The following is an 18,760-nucleotide window of genomic DNA, read 5'->3' as shown; positions in this document are numbered from 1 at the left end:
GTGTCTTCAGGTTTTCTAGCTTTTTAAAAGCAGTATTACCTGAAGGAGCTAAACAGGTCTTAACAGGCCAGTAATTAGCTAATGAGCTCTTAATGAGCTCAGCTGCAACAACAAAATCTTCAGATACACCAGGCCTGTAGTACAACTAAAATTGGACAGCCCTTGACCCTGCAGAATGAGGCACAGTGTACAGAGGAATTGGTGCTTTCATGGCTCCCCCTAGTGGTCACGGAATCTCCCTTCAGCCCGTTCGATTGGCTTTTACCTCTAAACCTCTATCCCAGAAGAAAAACACCGAAAACATGCAGATTTAATTGTTTTTACTTGGGCACAAACTACAGCAAACTTTGTTTTTTTTTTGGGGGGGGGGGTAACACAGGAAACAGGAACTTCTCCCATTCTTAAGAAACTTTTCAAAAACGTAAAACATGGTTCAAGTCAAAGCTTTTGTGCAAAGCCCCGCTTAGCTTATTAGAACTGGTACAAAACGAGACGCTTGCTGTGGTTGGCCCTGGGAGACAGCATTAGTGCTTCGAAGGGCGAGCGGGTGATGTAGAACAATAAAAAAAAAAAACATCAGTGCTTGAGATCCCAACCTAAGAAGGGCGCAGGACGGCGCAGATGAGACCCTTTCATTCCTTTTTGGCGAAGTACTCCTTACTCTTCTGAACGTCCGGGATGATGGTGTCGCTGCCTGGCTTCCAGCCTGCAGGGCACACTGCAACACGAGGGAAAACGAGCATTAACCCAGGCTGGGGCATGTGGGACTGCGCCGGTTCTAGAGCTCATGTGGAACCAACCCCCACCCCCTCGTCCTCACCTTCCCCGTGCTTGTCGGTGAACTGGAAGGCCTGCACCAGGCGCAGGGTCTCGTCCACCGAGCGCCCCACCGGCAGGTCGTTGATGGTGATCTGGCGCAGGATGCCCTTGTCATCGATCACGAACAGCCCCCTGTGATGAAAGAGAGAGCGAGCGCAGAGACTGAAGACGAGTCTCGCAAAATTCAAGCCGGGAATTTGTAACCAGACAACAGGCACTGGAAAAGCGAAAGGGGACACGAGCTTCAGGAAAAGGGAACTCAATCACCGATATTCACGCCTGGTGCCGGAGGCTCAGAGCAGCATCGGGTTTTCATTCCATCCTGGACTTGCAAGGGCTATTAGAATCAATTGTTCATGTAGCACAGCTGCCTTACAGTGCTGGAGCCCTGGTTTGACTCCTGGGGCTGTCTGTGTGGAGTTTGTATGTTCTCCCTGTGTTTACATGGTTTTCCGCCAGGCGCTCCGGTTACCACCCACAGTCCAAAGTCTTATTGGAAGATTAATTGGCTCCTGGGAAAAGTGGCCCTGCTGGGAGTGCGTGTGGCATTTGTGTGCCCTGCAATGGACCGGCGTCCTGTCCCATCCCGACTGTATCCTGCCTTGCGCTTAATGCTTGCTGGAATAGGCCCCAGCTCCTCCACAACTCTGAATTGCATAGTGTTTACAAAACAGATGGATGTTTGTTTAGATCTTTACCCCCACTGTTTCCAGGTCTTTAGTCACTGAGGATTATAGGTCACCTACAAAACTACCTACTGTATGAACTGAGGCACTCCAGGACTAGGAGTGAATTGGTGATGATGCACGACAATGCCACAGGCAGAGTGCACTCGGGACGCAAAACCTGTACAGACACTGTGCAGCACACCAACACTTACAAACGCACACTCCCCATGTGTGCAGAGGCCAGCAGGTGAACCACTGGGTTTTCTGCCTGCCGAGGGTAGAGTCTGCGTATTCTCCGTCAAGATACTGCAATCATGCAAGCCAACTAAAATGCCGTCTTGAATTATAAATCTGACGATAAGGCCCAGCAGATTCCTCGCCCCTTTCATCTGTAAGGGAAGGCATCTCTGCTTGCTTCAGTCCTAGTTATCCAAAAAAGTGTTTCAGCAGCTTTTCAAAAGAGACCCGTTCGGGCCAGTTGTGCTCCACAGTGGTGCCACGTTACCTGCACATCCTGACCTGCGTTTCTCTGCGTCTAAACCACCCACTTCAGGCAAAACAAATGATGAACTGACTGGGAGACTTTCATTTCTTGAGAGCTTGAGAATACAAGTAAATGATGCAATGTAAGATCTCCAACGAGCAACTAAATTCAGGGTTAAGACAGGTTAGGCATCAAGTCCTCCAGGCAGGGTCATTTGAACCCCCGTATTGAGGTCCGATGCCGCTCCGAGCCCCAGCGGGGAGACGGACTGACCTGTAAGCGATCCCCTCGTCCTCCTTTAGCACGCCGTAGTCCTGGGAGATGGACTGGGTCAGGTCGGCCACCAGGGGGATCTTCATGGCTCCCAGACCCCCTACCTTCCGGGGAGTGTTGGTCCTGGGAGGAAACAAGGAGGGGGGGAATCAACAACGTCCTGACACACCTGTAAACACACCTGCATTAAGGTACTGGAGGGGCTTTATTGTATCCAGGATCCTGAAGGTTAACACCTGGGCTGAGTGTTCTTTCACTCTGGCACACTAGAGAAGCCAGGATCAGGTGGCCTGATGGAAGCACTTCAGTGGCAGATGGGTCCCGCGGTTCTGTAGAGGTTAAACTCGCCCTCATTCGACTCACTCCCCCCGACAGCCGAAATTTACGAGCTCCCAGCTCTGGCACATCAGAAAGGGCAGTTCAGGGCTTGTGGGCAAGCCGAGACCTAGCAATTTCACATGCCACCTGGCTCGTCTGTATGGCGCACTCCTAGCAGAAGCACAGACAAGAGGGTATCTGGGCTGCCAGAGTGTGGTGAGAGGGGTATGTTTGTGCCTATTCTGTGCCTTATTTAACAGTCTCAAGCTCTGTATCGTAATGTGTACAGTCATGGGGGATGTCCGATCTCACTGGTCCTTGTGTCGCCCGAGAGTGAATTTGAGACTTTCAATTTGAGATGTAGAACATGTGTGGTTACAGAGGCAGTGCCTGTTATACGTCTCTCCTCTACTCATCCTCACGCACTTATAATGATCACGATTACAGTAACTGGACCTACAAATTTCCAAGACTTCCATCAATGTTCAGAGCACTAAAAGCCAGCAACGATTTCTACCCTGAAGCGCCGAATTCCTGTAGGTTTTGACGTGACCACAGTTTGAAAGGAGCTGGTGATGCCATTTTGATTTGTTTTTTTACAGGTACTGTACATTAAATGTATATACCCTCGCCTGAACTGTATGTTGGGAACGCATCTCAAGCAAACTGTATTGTTCCTCATGGATTTTAATTTCTCTATATAAATCTAGAGTACATATAACCTGGACTTACAACAGGACCCTCTGTATTGGATTTGGGCAGCTACAAGTGAAACACTACTAAACCCTAATCCATCTTTATTCCATTAATTCCTATGGAAAAAACCTCTAGCGTTAAGTTGTACGGGTAAAGTTAACACTCTTACAGTCCAAGAGCCTTAATGTTGACATTGTTCTTATGGGGAAAATTACTCTACGCACGTTGTGTTGCTATATTTGCAACTTCCTGGTCCCTAACCCTGACGTATCGCAGGTTTAACAAGGACATTCACTAGTTAAATAAATGGAAGCCATTAAATAAAATAAAACTGCAAAGTAAGCAAAAGGAAAGGCGTGTTGGACAGTTAAGACACGTAGTTACCATTTTACTGAGCAATCAGGGGAAATCACCCTGCTCAGAAGGGTGCGTCGTCTGTTCAGTCTCCCTTGAATGCTGACACGCTTGTACAGCTGGGCAGGACAAGGAGCACACATTACAGCACCTTGCTGACGGACACAGCAAGGAGATGCCCTTAACTTGTTAACGGCTCTAACGGTGGGGCAGCACACCCAGGGCACCTATCAGCGACAGGCTCGCCACCAGGCTCTCCTGTTTGCGGCCGATAAGGCCCAGGGCTGGGACAGACAGGCCACAGAGCGCCGAGCCTTTTAGAAAAGGGGACGCGGCCGTCATAACGAGTTCCACCTTAAAGCTGCACTATCTACAGCCATCCGGCGCCAGGATAAGGCAGGATAAGGCACCGGCACAGCCGAGGCCTGGGAGGTTTCGACACCCCACCCCACCCATCTCTCCACAGTTATTGTGCTGCATGTCCTGGATCACACAGCGTCCACATCGGTCTATACTGATCCCAACAGTGTGCACAGCACACAACGCATTTGACTTCAGGATCTCTTTGACATGACCCAGCACTGCCTCTGGGATCCTGTGTTCATACTCGGGAGCTCTTTTTCACCTGCACCGACGAAAAGCAAAAGAGCACTTTGTACAAGAGATGGCAGATGAGAGATGTACCACCTAGAAAACAGATCAGACCCCCAGTCAGAGGGTGGTTTACTGCTGTGCACAAAACGGCCAAGGACAATGCGACTCCCTCACACACACACACGCTAATACACACACGCGCGCGCGCGCGGCTGGCGGCAGTAGCGTGTGATTTTCTTAAGCATTTTTCAATAATGAAATAAATCACTCTTGGAGTGATACACAAATAAGACCTTTTAAAGAAGAAAAACAAAATTAGGTGAAATACTGTACAGTATGCGTAACACGAGATAAGACTGGGGGTCTGCGAGTTGACCGAGGGGATTTGGGGAAAGTGTCTCCAGCAGAAAAATGTCAAAAATAAAGTCCTGTTTTTTCTACTCATTTCTTTGTCTTGGCTGATGCCTTTTACAATACACCTCAGCTCTGAGCCCAGAGTACTGTACTGAAGCAGGGCTATGACCGGCTGCCTTGCCGATACCTGCGCTCCAGAGCAAGGAAGGGGGTTAGGGAACGAGCAGAGCTCTGACTCCCCCCCCGGACCCCCACTCACCAGGCCAGGTGAGAGAACTGCGAGTCCGTGGAGGCAGCGATCACCTCGCAGTTGATCTTGCGGAATTCCTCGGCGCGGTCACTGAAGGCCACGATCTCCGTGGGGCAGACGAAGGTGAAGTCCAGGGGGTAGAAGAAGAAGACCACGTACTTCCCTGGCGGGGTCGAGCCATTCGAGGAGGGGGGGGGGGGAGAGAGAGAGAGTGTCAGAGGTTGACCCACTGCTCTAACACCATTATACAGGCATTGGAACAGGGAAAACTTCACTGAAAAAACCCTACGCAGCTTGAAGATAAACACATCCCTGCTGCATTCTGGAAGAGAGAGAGAGAGAGCGAAAGAGGGGACAAAAAGCATTAAACCGTGAAACAAGGCCGATTCTTGACGGGACATCACATGACAGTCGAGTGGTGAGAAAAGAGGAAAAAAAAACTCCTTTAGGGGGAAATTCTACAGTAGGATGATTCTGCACCAGACGCTTCGAAAGCTGACAGAACTCATGTGGGTTTGTAGGTGGCCTGCCTTGCATTTTTCGGAGTTAAGAGGTAATTAATCCCAGAGTCCTATCTGGCTTTTTCCTGACGGTTCCCAATGCCGTACCGAGATCTGCTCCAGGCAGAGGGACGCGCTTTCCCCGCCATGAACAAAAACATTAGCAACTTCTCTGTCCACAAAAGAGCTTATGTGATAAAGCCCACCCCTCTCGGGCCTCACAGAACAGAAGCTTGGTGGTTCAGTATTTTTGGCTGGTTTCACTTCCACCTGTGGTGGAACATGACAGTTAAACGCAAGGCAAAAAAAAAAAGGCTCTGAAACTCAAAAGCCCAAGACGCCGTGTGAGAGACGCGGCTGTGCTTGTCGGCGCCTGCGCCCCCAGGGGAACGGCGCAGAGACAGCGCCGCCGCCGCGTTACCTCTGTAGTCTGACAGCTTGATCTCCTTGAACTGGCCGTCCACCACCGCCGTGGCCTGGAAGTGGGGGGCGGGCTTCCCGATCTTGGCGTTCCCAGAAGACATTCCAGCTGGCGGCTGCAAGGAAAAAAAAAAAGACGCAGGGTGGTGGTGTCAATCCAGCACTGGATTGCTCGGCAGTACCGAGACAGCGCAAGGCAAGCCTCCTCTGAGGAGGATCAGCCAGCACGCGAGAGCTCAGCTAGGACAGGTCTTCGGAGAGATGGGGCACACAGCTTCTGCACCCGTTAGACAAGGGCTGACCGGCCCGATTCCCTTTTCACCACATTTTCATCATTCTAACATGTTTCTGGATGCTCCACTCAAAGGGCTTTACAGGTAATGGGGACTCCCCTCCACCACCAGTGTGTTGCCCCACCTGGATGGTGTGACAGCAGCCATAGTACACCAGTACACTCACCACACACCAGCTATCAGTGGGGAGGAGAACAGAGTGATGAAGCCAATTCAAGATGGGGATTATTAGGAGGCCATGATCGGTACAGGCCAGGGGGAGATTTGGTTGGGACACTGGCCCATAGAAACCGGTCTCAACCGCTGTCGTAAGAAAAGGCTGTAGCAGTTTCCTGGAAGAGGGCCGTGCAGCTGTACACGTTCCTTTCCCTCGCTCGAGCAAGAGGAACTCGCCGGGGTAATTCAGAGGGGGGGGGGGGGGTTCCCCTCTTCTTCTTCTCAAGAATTCCCCACGCTCAGATCTGCGCTCGGTCCCCCTTCCCAGCACTGGCTCTATAAAGTGGGGGAGCGGGGGGGGGGGGGCAAGAGCACCTCGAGCCTAACGGAGCGCACAGGAGGGGGAGGTGGGGCGCGGGTGCACACGAGGGGCCCCGAGACGTCTCCGTCCCACCACACGCTCGCACGCGCCCCTCGTAGCCTTCAGGGGGGCAATGAACACCCGTCACCCCCAAGACCGATTTAAAACAACGGAGCTGCGCAGAACTCCATAGTCACATGCAAGTCACTATTCCTACAGCTCCCCTGTGCCTCATATAAAGAGGAGCAAGCCCTTGGGGGCACCCATGTGCTCTCTGGATTTCATTCCAGCGGAGCTCCTGATGAGTGGTTAATTGATTTCTATTTTTTTTTATTCAAGGCACGTTTAAATAATCTCGGCGGCTGATAACAGACTTCCTCCCTGCCCCAGTGACTGGAGTTCAGACTCCCCCACATTCAGCTATTACCTGATCAAGACAATACGGGGAAAAAACACGCCCAGTGTGGGTGTTTGACACGTGACATGCTGCGAGCGCTCGTCAAAAATCACCTATTAGCAGCTGGTCACGCACAAACGGCCCCTACATTTGAGGAGAAACAGTTTGAAGTTGTGAACGCGAACAGCCTTCAAAGTACGAGGATGGAACAGGGAATTTCTCAAACACGTATTGAGCGCAGAAACAAGTTATCCGCTCGCGTGTTTAGATAGTTGGTTAACTAAGAGGCATCAAGCAGCGCCGGTGATTTACAGCTCTGCTGAGGTGTAAACCAACAACAGAGTGGGGAGCCCCAGATTAGTCGGTTTTCTTTTCCGATGAAAGCGCATTTTAATCGCGTAATGAAAAACTACGATTATCTTTCAGATGAACTTGAGAAATTAAGAAACTTGATGCGCCTTTCTCATTAAATTACTGCGCCGCATTCACCGGTCAGAACAGAAGTCTAGACAATTGTACAAAAGGCGCTCTTCACGAAGATTAGAAAAAAAGTGTATAGAGAGACTTCAAGGCAGGGCGAAATATATCGGATATCAAGGAAGACTTATCATCACAGTGAGCTGCGGCTCGGTCACTGCAAGATAAGTTAGACAATTCCCTTCTAACACGCTGTTTCTAACAGCTCCAGTGACACAGCAAAACGCATCAAAAGAGCTCATTGTCCTCGTTTCGCATTTTTGCCTAATAAATCCGCTTCGGAATTTGGACTACATATTCTGCTCACAGTATGCACTAAAGGAAAATAAGCCTCTGCTCTCAAATAAATGACAAATGCAAGAGACAGCACAGCAAGTGTGTGACTAAACTACGGCATTTGACCCTATGGAACGTCTAAAGATAGAAACGACATATTCAATAATAGTCCGCTCCACAAAGGAATAAAATGAAGCACAGCAGGAGACAGAGCCCGCCTCCATTCATTTCTTGAGCTCTATCCACCCGACACAATCAAGTCTTACAATGCATACGTTCCCCACACACACACAACTAGTTGCATAAAACTAAAACGCAGAATTGCAATTGCTTAATTTAACCGGGCATGCAAAGTGTAATCTCATGTCATTCTGCAATGGACACTCACGAGTTGTTATTCTGAGGGCTCGAACAGCTCTGCGCTCTCGCGTCCACAAGACAGAACTCCGGTCTCGCACTTGACTCCGCAGCAGGAGGAGCTCGTGACCGGTGACCTCACGATAAACCCGCCGACTCCACTTCTCGCGAGAGTGACGCCGGGTCGCATTTCAAGACGAATCTAGAACTATAATAATATAATAATAATAATGTTCTGAAATTAGGCCTGGTAGTTTCACCTACAGAAAAGCGAGAGAACATTGATTATGGGAAAAATTGTAAACATGTAAAATTACGAAGTACGTTACTAAATGCATTATTAATGTACCGGTTAATATACAGAAACACATTTGAAAAACAAACAGCTATATAGAGGGATATAGAAAGATCGATACACACATTAAAGAACCATGTTATTGCTATATCAATTCACAGCTGGCAGCCCATTGGAGCTCAGCAAGTACCTGGCCAGTACCTGGATGGGAGACCTCCTGGGAAAGCTAAGGTTGCTGCTGGAAAAGGTGTTAGTGGGACCAGTAGGGAGTGCTCACCCTGCAGTCTGTGTACTGACCAGGCTCACACATGCTGAGTTTCAGTGGGCTGCCAGTTATGAGTTACAGAATGATATGGCTGCTGGCCAAAGGCAGCAAAAAAGGCACTGTCCTTTGGATGAAATGTAAAACTGAGGTTCTGATTCTTTGGTCATAAAAAATTCCAGGGTCTGTTTTGAAAAGAGTAGGGGTGTAACAACCTGCATCCTGGCCAAATTTCCCTCTGGCCTTTACTCATCATTGCTCCTCTCCACTGATAACTGATGGGTGGAGAGTGTACTGGTGGGTGTTGGTGGTTACCTGTAAAGTGCTTTATAAGTGTAAGGATATTGTTTCAAGAAAAGATGATGTTTGTTTGAAAAGTTTGTTTTTATTGTATTTTGGTTTCTGACTGTTACTTGTCTAAAAATGTATATATAACAAATTACTAACTTCCACATAATAATATTCACATTACTTTGAATGTAATTTTACTGAATCCAATATTTACATATTTTTAAAGAACAGTTCATGTAGTTTTCTCGCACGCTAGACCACAAAGAACTACAAATCCCATGACGCACCACATAAATACAATAAGACTTATTAACATTTTATACTTTTATGAGGAATAATCTAATCTCTTAAGAACAATTACATTAGTCTGAGTAGTTCTTTTTACGTTTCACATTAAAAAAAATGTTTATTTTTATTTACTATAGCGTCAGGAGTTCAAAAGGTGAAAGGTCGAACGTTAGTTTCACGCGCGCTAAGTAAAGCTGCAGAACTGCAGGAGTTGTAGGTGTAAATCTGTAAGTAGCACTAGTTTCGCTGTATGCTTGTAATCATTTATGTATTCCTAAAAGAGAGATGAAAAGAGTTGTAATACTCTCTTGTTTACGAGAAGTAGTTTTTGTAAAACCATTTGAGACATTTTAAAGAAACTTAAAATTCCCCCGTTGTGATACATTAAAAACTCCCATCTTTTGAACATGCATTGTAAAAATTTGATCAGCTGTGAAGTACGATAAATACCTAACACACTTTTGCTTTATAATTGGTAAAACGGATTTTGATAAACCATCGTGTGGGAATTATTCATTTAGTTACTTTCCGTGCCCGAACAAATAAACGAGCGTATGTTTCAACCGTATTAAGGCTTACCCATAGTAAAATTGATACTTTTTAGCGGTCGCGATCATATAGTAAAAAAAGCTTTCTCTCCGTTCGCGACTGCCATTTTAAAGCAGACTTCCCGAGAAGAAAAGATTACCCTAAAAGATGAGTTCGCGTTTTTTTTTTGTGCAGCATAAGGTTTACAACCGTGTCTAGGAGAAGCCAGTCCCTTTAAAAACGCAGTCTGCTTTAACACAAACTGCAGCAGCCTCCGGCTGACACCGCTTCACGAATAGCTTGTTCGATACACGATCAGTTTTGGAATATGAGCGGGCGTGCAATATTTTCAACTGTCAGTTTGTTTAATATTCAGAATTTTACAGTCTTGCCGAGTTTGGATGCTTGTGACGGCTCTTTATCAAGAGCCCGCAGTTGAAGAAGATGGACCTCGGCAAATTCGAAGAAGATAACTCCCAAAGCTGCCGGCTGTCGTCGGCTGTTCCAGAGGTGTGCAAGACCGAGGACTGCTGTCTGGGGATCGACGAGGCCGGACGGGGCCCCGTGCTCGGTGAGAAATCGCAAACCTGCCACCCCCCTTGGGAAAACTCGCAGGGTCTGTCTTTGCTGTCGCTGAGCTCTGGATAATTTTGTTGATCCTCTGACTTTGTATGAGGAGCCACAGTGACTTCTAATAATAATATTTATATAGCTGTAGAGCTTAGGCTTGTATAGGTCCTTGCTGGACCCTCCACACAAAGGGCTTTACAGGTAAAGGGGACTCCCCTCCACCACCACCAGTGTGGTGAGAATAGAATCCCAGAGAATACAAAGAAATAAACGTGCCTAAAATGAAGTTGAAATGGAAACCAGAAAGCCACCCAGAAGAAAGAGAGTCTGAAACTCTGACAGTGAAACCTGCAGGACTGTCACGTAGCAGGTCCTGGGCTGCAGATTCTAGTAAGGCAACTTCACGCATGGTGCCGATTCAGAACGTCACCGCACAGATACAGCACGTTCTGTGTTGGCATTCTCCCCTCCTGTCTGCAGGACAGATCAGACCTGTCGCTTTGCTTTGACTCGGACTCCTTTGCTGCTGAGTGGTGTATAATTCCTCTCGGTGGGAATGTGTCCCAGATGGCCTGTGGTATGTGGGCTCTTGTTCGTGTTCAAGGACAGAGGGGTTTCCTGAGGCTTGTCTTCTGGTGGGTCCCATTGAAGAGATTGGCTCGGTTAGGTTTCTCACTCCCAGAAGGCTTTGATCCTTGCTTAGCCGTTGAAGATGGTGAGGTGGACTGCCCATACGAGTGGGCTGTCGTTGTTTTACTTCAGTTCCAGTTGAATTTATTTTGTGCTGTGAGTGAGGCTGTCTGTGTTTTAAAAACACAGCTCTGTTCTGTCTACTAAAGAGTCTTTTTTTATATATATATATACTCCTCCTAGGCCCCATGGTTTATGGAATCTGCTATTGCCCCATCTCGAAGAAAACCGACCTTCAGGATTTGAAAGTTGCAGGTAATGATCGGGCCGGACTGCGTTTCCTTCAGGCCTGTTTTTGCTTGTCCGTTCCCGTGACTCCTCCCCCGCTTCGTTTTCAGATTCCAAGACCCTGTCGGAGGTGGAGCGGGAGAATCTGTTCGGCCAGCTGGAGGAGGCCAACAGCTACGTGGGCTGGGCCCTGCACATCCTCTCCCCCAACACCATCTCCACGGGCATGCTGCAGAGGTACGACGCCTCCCTGCTCCCCCTGCCGGCCACCGCTCTGCGCGGGCTGGGCGTGGTCGGGAGCGCGTGGCAGGACCCCGATTTTGGCCTGGGCTGGCGTCGTGCATGGCCTGACGCAGACGCTGCAGAGGGGGGGGGCAGACGTTGAGGCTGCGGGAGGGAGGATTGTGGGAAAGCTGAGGCCAGCGAGTTCAGAGGTGTTTTTTGTTTTAATTATGTCCGGCAATGAACTGGGAACACGAATGGGCACCAAAAGAATATTAGTGTACACGTATGGAGATTCTAGTGTCTACCCCGTTTACCTCATTGTTTGTTAAATTGCACTGATCAATTCGCGCACCGCAGCGTGCTGTAGCTCACATTGTGAATTAGATGCTGAAGCAGGTGATGGGTTTGCTGTCTGCTCTCCAACAGGGCGAAATACAATCTGAATGCCCTTTCCCACGATACAGCGATAGGGCTGGTGCAGTATGCGCTGGACTGTGGCGTGCAGGTCAAAGAGGTATGGTGCATCTTCTGTATTTTCCGTGCAGTTCAAAAACTGAATCTGAGCTCTGCTTCCTAGCCCATGTTTTCAATAATTAAACAAAAGATCTTTTTTCCCCCCCATTGCCCTCTTTCCTCCTCTGCTCCTGCCTCTCTCTCTCCACCCGACTGTGTGCAGCTGTTCGTTGACACAGTGGGCCCAGCTGAGAAGTACCAGGAGAAGCTGTCCCAGCGCTTCCCAGGCATAGTGGTCACGGTCCGGCCCAAAGCTGATTCCCTCTTCCCCATTGTCAGCGCCGCCAGTATCTGTGCCAAGGTGAGCCTATTTCCTACCCATCGGCCTTGGCTCCGGGCACTGCCCTGGGGGAAGAAATAACTTTCTTCTGCCTTTGGCTGCCTTTGCACTGTCTCGGACTCTTTCATTTCAACCAGCACTTAGGTGGATATGTCTGGTACCTTCCCTGGGTTCCATAACTAAACCCCGGTCTTTAACCTATGTGACCGGCTGCTGAAGTCTAGCTCTAGTATACAGTATCCTGCTCTCTTCTCAGTTGTTTTAATCTCTGTGAAAAGTGTACACAGCTGTATACGTACAGTATTCATAATCTCACAGTTAATTTTACATTGCAAAAGTATAAGGGACAGTGCTTGCAATTCTCAAGTGTGACCTGCAGGTGGCAGTGTGGTTCTTTTTTTACAAGGCAGTGAGAGAAATATATCCAGAGCTGAGTTTCTTTCTCCTAGAGATGAGTGTGACCTCAGTGCACTTTGGTTAGGAGAATCACTGTATTAGATGAGTTACGTGTTGGGCCATGTTTGGGAACCTTTGTCTTTATAATCACTTAGCTCATATCCGAACTGCTGTCTTATGCTGCTGCAGCTCTTTTGTTTACATGTTGGTCTCCCTTCCAGTGTTTCTATAAATGCCGTCGATGTCTTGTTGTCACACAGGTTTCCAGAGACCGTGTGGTGAAGTCCTGGAAGTTTGTGGAAGATCTTGGAGAAGTGGACACAGACTACGGATCGGGGTACCCCAACGGTGAGTCTGCTGGGACTAGGGTCTCACCTGTTGAGGCTGCACTGCCTAATCCAAATACAGAACCTGGAGATATACGTGATTTTCATGCACATGTGAATTTTTAATGTTGTGATATTGAGTGCGCTGTTCATAAATTATGGAATGTATCCAACTACAGTACTGCAGGATCATATTTCCATGTAATGGAGGGCAGCCTTTAACTGCAACACCTCACACTACATTCATGTATTCAAGTTTTTTTGCATGAAGCTTGAAAATGTCTTGCATGAATAATATACACAATTTATTTTATTTTGGGCACGGCAATATATACTTTCAAGAGCCAAAAGTTGCTTGCCTTTGTGTTAGTCTTGATGGCTTTTTTTTCCACTGGTGTGAGGCAACTGTAGCAGCTCTGTCTCTGATGGTCAGCCACATGGTGCCCATTCTCTGTGCTGTAGGCAAAAGTCCCTTCTGGTTTCTCCTCCGTTGAAGGGGAACTGCAACGCTTTTTGTATTTCGGGGTTAGATAGAATCAAAATTGCCAAGCGCATTTCAGACCGCCATGAAAATAAAATGTATACAGTAACGTGTAGGTTTTACACATTACTGTATACATCACAAAATTGATCATTTCCAGGTATGAGCAGTGACATATTGCCGTCACTGTCTGCAATTCAGAACCAGGCAACAAAACTTTTTAGTGATATGAAGCGGCTCTATTACACTGTAAACAAGCAGGCTTGTGAATCCATCTCTTTTAGTCTAATAGAAATATTGCTCTTTCCTTCAAGATGGTTTTGCTGACATACATTAACTCGGCATGCAGATCACGTTGTAACATTTCGGCAGTGAAATGTCTGCTGTACAACCTGTACTTATTCGCTTGTATATCACATTAAATTAGTGATTACAGTGACTAGTGAGTCACTCATCCCTTACTCCAGAGCGGGGAGGGTCGCTTCTCTTTCATTCTCGCAGACTCTCGACAACATGCCTTAGAAACTGCGCAATGATCAGGCTCTTGAGGTGAGCAGGAAGGCATATCTTTATTGTATGCAAACAGGAGCACAGTACAGAATACTGTTCTGAATGTACTGTAGCTTAAACTGAATACAGCAGTTTCCCTTTTTGTACAGTGAGAGTAACCCTAATTCAGTCATACAAGAGGAAGCCAAAACAACAGCAGACATTCCAGCAGGAAAACATCTACAAGATATTTTCTTAGGCAGTTTTAGTTGTTTGCGTACCAGGAGAACATTTAGATTCACAACAGAATGTTTATTACCTATTATCTGGTCTGTTACCAGATAAGAATACTGAGCGATTGCCTGTCAGCCAACTCCTCTCCAAGGCTAAGGACAGTTATGAGAACAGAGCCCTTTCTCAGAGCACACAATTCTTAACCCTTTGGAGTCCCTCAGTGCTACCCTGCAGTGCTTTGACAAAGTTCACACCTCTGTGTTTAATTTGTAATTGGTAAAGTTTTGCAAAACTGTCAATTTATTTTGTTACTGAGATTTAAAAACCAGTCAGAAAAAATGGGACGGCAGTTCCCCTTTAAAAATAACAAGCTGTGATCCGAGAAACACTTTGAGTCTCCTTCTTCTGACAGACCCTAATTAACATTCATCGTTGAGCCTCAGACTGCCTGAGCATGACTGGTGAGCTGCTCAAGCTCTCTGCTTTGCATGGAAAATGCAGCACGTAGCCTCACTACAGTCCCTGGTCACCTTGGCGACTAATGTCTCTCTTTGTGCACAGACCCCAAGACTAAAGCCTGGCTGGCCAAGTACCTGGACCCCGTGTTCGGGTACCCCCAGTTTGTGCGTTTCAGCTGGAGCACCGCGCAGACCATCATGGAGAGCAAGGCTGTGCCTGTGCACTGGTAAGCGGGCCTGCTTGTGCAGAGGGCCAGCTGGCTCAGCTTCTCCCCAGCACGTCCAGTAGAGTGTCAGTGACCAGGGAGAGGAGGCCGTTCACACAAGAAGGGTTTTGCTGGAATCTCCCGAGATTCCGGAGTGTTGGGAAGTGAGCAGCTGTCCTCGGTTATTCCTAAAGTTGGGAATGGCCAATCCCTTCTGTCCCGGTTAAGGGACTTATGCGTCGCCTATAAATCATCTCTCTGTACGGGACGAGGGGTGCGTGTGACTTATCAGTCAATTTTGAAAGTTCAGTGGTTCAGTTAAGTCGGGACTGAGCGTCTGTGGTCCTTGTGAAATCCAAGGGTTTGAGAATTCCTTTTGAAATGATCTCGTACGTTACTCAGCTGCTCAGACCAGCTGCTTCAGTGGGCCAAATGAAACGGTTCTAAGTGCTGGGAGTGGACCATTTTAGGGGCGACCCATAACCACCTCCTGGACTGAGGATGCTCTTCACATATGACAGGGAAGGACAACATGCTCTGTAAATTAGACATAGCAGGGTCACAAGCAGAGCATTGAGAGGAACATGCAGTCGAAAGCATTTAAGGCTGTGGAAGATGTTTCATCTCTTTTGCGTGCCATCTGTTTCTAACCATTGTCCATTTGCTACAGTCCATCTCAGTCTGGCTTGTGCTTGTCTGTTGTGCCTGTTTTTCTAAAGCAGTCTCTCTCCTGAGAGCCAAACGGGCCGTTGAGCACAATTCGTGGTTGACCTTGAACCGTACTGGAGGAGGTAAAGCTAAAGACTGGTCTCAGGTTGGCTTTTTGTGTCCGTATCGGAGAGGAAGGAAAACGGTCTTTCTTGCCCAGGGCTTTCCTAAATCTCCGAACGGTTTAGATACAGCTGGATGCCTCCTTCTTACTCTACAAGGGAAGGGAAGACGAGATCAGCAGGTTTTATGCAAATCTGTTTCTCAGTGCACTGATGCAGTTCATAAATCATTTGAAATTAAATTACTAAAACCTGTAGTTCTTGCGGACCACAGTTGCCCATTCCTGGCTTGACCAGACCAGTTAATTTGCTAAATTAATAACGCAAGTGTTCCCAAACTTTGCAAATTGATTTAAGGCCACCAGTTAAGCGTGTTGGATCCCGGCTCTCCAGGATGAGAGCTGTCTGCCATTGCTATACAGCAGTGGTTCTGAAGCCCAGCTCTGGGGGATCACTTCACTTGGTCTTATCGGGTCTCTGATCCAGCCAGGTCCTTAGAGGCTGACTGATTTCAGTTTTTTTCAGATGCGTTTTTAAAATGCTCTTTCAGCTCTTAAAAAGCCAAATGAGATTTGTAATTGGTATAAATCCTATGCTAATGAGAGAATATTTACAACTGCCCTCAATCAAGCCTGCTATTTAAAATATGACCAACTGGACTCTTTTTGCCTTATGCCTGTTGCTTGCTGGGATAGGCTCTGGCTCTTCCACCACCCTGTACTGGATAAAGTGGTTTGAAAATAAATGGAGGGATTCAAGGTAAATGACAAACACTGCCTCACTGTGGGAGTGTCTGATACAGGGTCTTTCCCTCCTGTGGTCTGTTCATCAATTCATCTCCTATTAATCAGAGCCGTTGAGTCAGAAATGTGGAAGCACGTTCTTAATTAATAACGTTCTGTGTGCTGAAGTTGCTGGAAATGAGAGCTAAGTGCAGAAAAAAAGTCAGCAGCAGGCCAGCTGGCCAATGAGCGCCCGTGATTGAGCGCCCGGTTGGAACGCAGACGAGTAGAGACAGCAGGTCCTCGAGCACATCCGCTGTGCAGCTTCAGCCCAAGGCGTGCGTGTGCGCTTGGCAGCAAGGGAGCAGCTGCAGGGAGACAGCGGCCCTCTTCAGTTCCCACAGAAGGTCGGTGATTGCGGACAGAGTATGGGCAACAAACGGAAAATAACTAAGGGCCATGTTGCCCCTAGTACTTGCCCACAAATAAAGGAGGCGCCTCGAGCCCTAGGGTCCTGTAGTTACCCTTCCAGCTGAGCTCTCCATAAACTGGCTTTACTTTGTTGGCCCAGATCGATCTCCCAGTGTCTTTCTCCCCGAGCTCGGTGATCGTGAGAAATAAATCTCAGAGGTCTGGGGTTTTCCTGGAGCTCCGAGGCTGCTGGGAATGAGGGCAGCCTGAGAGCAGTCGGGGGGGGTGCAGGTTTGCCAAAAGAAAAGGGGCCGGAAAGTCGCCATTGGGTAAATCCTGGCGCTGGCGGGCGAGATGGAGAACGCGCTACTTTCCCGACCCGCCCGCTCTCATCGCCGTCTCCTCCGAGCAGGGACGACGACGAGCAGGACGGGGAGAAGGCGGCGGCCAAGCAGAACTGCGCCTCCATGCTGTCTTACTTCAGCCGCAAGAAGCCGGAGAGCGCCGGGAGAGAGCCGCACCGCTACTTCGCCGAGCGGAGACTGGAGACGGTGGAGAACCTGTGAGCGCCCCTCCCCCACTGCACGACGACCCCACAGACAAGCAGGTCAGGAGGGGGCGTCGACTTGCACCGGGGGTGCAGGGCATCGCTACCGGAACATCCACCTCGGGCTTCCGTTTCCAGAAGGTCTGATGGAAACCTGAAGCCTTCTCTCCGCAGTACTGTCGAGCTGAGCCGACCTCAGGGATGATTTCGTTAGCCGTTTGAGCCAGAGGGGAGAGTTTCTGAGACCATGTTGCCGCTGGAGCACCAAGAGAGAAGGAGAGCGCGTACTAATCTGGTGGACGGCAGAACCCTCAGCCTCCTAGCTGTGTGCATTTTGTTTCAATTACTTTTTCCGCTGTGCCAGTGCGTGCCGCCTGGACTAGCAATCGACACCCTTGTGGCGTGATGTTGTCTTGTGACTGTTTCTCATTATGGAAGAAGGGCACATCTGCAACAAACCCGGCTCCTTGTGATAGAGAGAGGCCAGCGGTCCATCTGCCCTCAAATAAAATTTGTTCAATTTCCAGGTTAAATTCAACGGCGGTAGCTTTGTGGCGGGATGCAGTCTTGGAACTTGTTGATGGAATTCCGTTACCCTGGTAACCTTGTGCTGCAGTAGCTACGTTAGTTACGCTGCCATGGCAACATAGTCATGTTTCCTCATGAAGAATTCCAGGTTAGATTACCAGTCCTGAAATCTGAAAGGACTGCAGGAGCAGCAGCACATAGACAGCAAGAGAAGCGCTTGAGAAAGGTTGTTAATGCGAGAACAAAACATGCTGTTTCTGGAAAGAACGTGGCTGGGTAACTTGTTCCACACTCCCACAACTCTTTGTGTAAAGCAGTATCTGTAGCATCCATGGGTGTCTTTTATTGATCTCTTTCAAATTAAACCTTCCAGCCCTGCTAGAGGCTGCATGTTTGTTCTGTTATGTGCTTTCTGGGGCACTGTTTGTAACTGTGTCATGTGTTGTTGCTCTTTTAGGAAAATGCCTTAGGTAATAAAGTGCATCTTTTTGTTACACTTTTAAAAAAAACAATGTTTGCTTTGTCTGTGTTCATGAGGGGGGAGGCTGGCTTCACCGTGTTTCTTCGACGGCTCTCGGTCGCTTTGCGCAGGTTACTCAATTTCAATTTTTAAACTTTCTTTCCAGTTTTAAAATTTTGCAAAGGATTTGTAACCGTGTGCCAATGTCTCTGGGGTTATTGCCTGAAGCTGGAAGTGTAATTGGACCTCTGCCCAGCATGGGAGTGTTTATTAGATCACCACTCTCCCCTGGGTCTGCAGCAGGCAGCGATCAGTTCGTAAGCACTCTCAGGAGGAGGATACTTACGTTGCAAAGCTGGGGACTTTGGGAACTTGGGAAAGTGTAAAAAGGGGGTAAAAGTCTAAGCGAGCAAGCAGATCACTTAAAGGCGTCGGTCAGCCTTGATTAAGATCAGGAGAGAAAGCCCCATCTGCTGAGTTCATTGGGACTATTTAGATCGTTAAAAGGGTAAAAA

The 18,760-nt window shown here is 48.1% G+C and overlaps 2 protein-coding genes across 4 annotated transcripts; one reads left to right on the top strand and one right to left on the bottom strand.

Moving 5' to 3' along the window:
• Window positions 1-305: 305 nt before the first annotated feature.
• On the bottom strand, window positions 306-8,237 carry prdx2 (peroxiredoxin 2). The gene is made up of 6 exons (XM_088603561.1): window positions 8,079-8,237; window positions 5,732-5,846; window positions 4,820-4,973; window positions 2,245-2,367; window positions 821-951; window positions 306-718 (listed from the first exon to the last, which is right to left on the bottom strand). The coding sequence occupies exons 2-6, from the start codon at window positions 5,832-5,834 to the stop codon at window positions 633-635; spliced, it is 597 nt and encodes a 198-aa protein (XP_088459687.1). The 5' UTR covers window positions 5,835-5,846; window positions 8,079-8,237; the 3' UTR covers window positions 306-632.
• A 1,100-nt stretch (window positions 8,238-9,337) lies between these two features.
• rnaseh2a (ribonuclease H2, subunit A) lies at window positions 9,338-18,297 on the top strand. 3 transcript variants are annotated; one of them, XM_088603557.1, is made up of 9 exons: window positions 9,338-9,410; window positions 10,088-10,282; window positions 11,155-11,226; window positions 11,310-11,436; window positions 11,851-11,938; window positions 12,101-12,238; window positions 12,874-12,961; window positions 14,705-14,828; window positions 17,123-18,297. In XM_088603557.1, exons 2-9 carry the CDS (start codon window positions 10,156-10,158, stop codon window positions 17,274-17,276), a joined length of 918 nt encoding a protein of 305 aa, XP_088459683.1. In that variant the 5' UTR covers window positions 9,338-9,410; window positions 10,088-10,155; the 3' UTR covers window positions 17,277-18,297. The 3 variants fall into 3 exon arrangements, with proteins under 3 accessions (XP_088459683.1, XP_088459685.1, XP_088459684.1); XM_088603559.1 differs by having other exon boundaries at window positions 9,345-9,410; window positions 10,098-10,282; XM_088603558.1 differs by having other exon boundaries at window positions 9,368-9,410; window positions 10,072-10,282.
• Window positions 18,298-18,760: the final 463 nt, after the last annotated feature.

This window comes from Lepisosteus platostomus, chromosome 13, assembly GCF_059453375.1.
Source record: "Lepisosteus platostomus isolate fLepPlt1 chromosome 13, fLepPlt1.hap1, whole genome shotgun sequence".
In the NCBI taxonomy this organism is placed as follows: Eukaryota; Metazoa; Chordata; class Actinopteri; order Semionotiformes; family Lepisosteidae; genus Lepisosteus; species Lepisosteus platostomus.
This window is presented reverse-complemented; position numbering and strand designations above follow the sequence as displayed.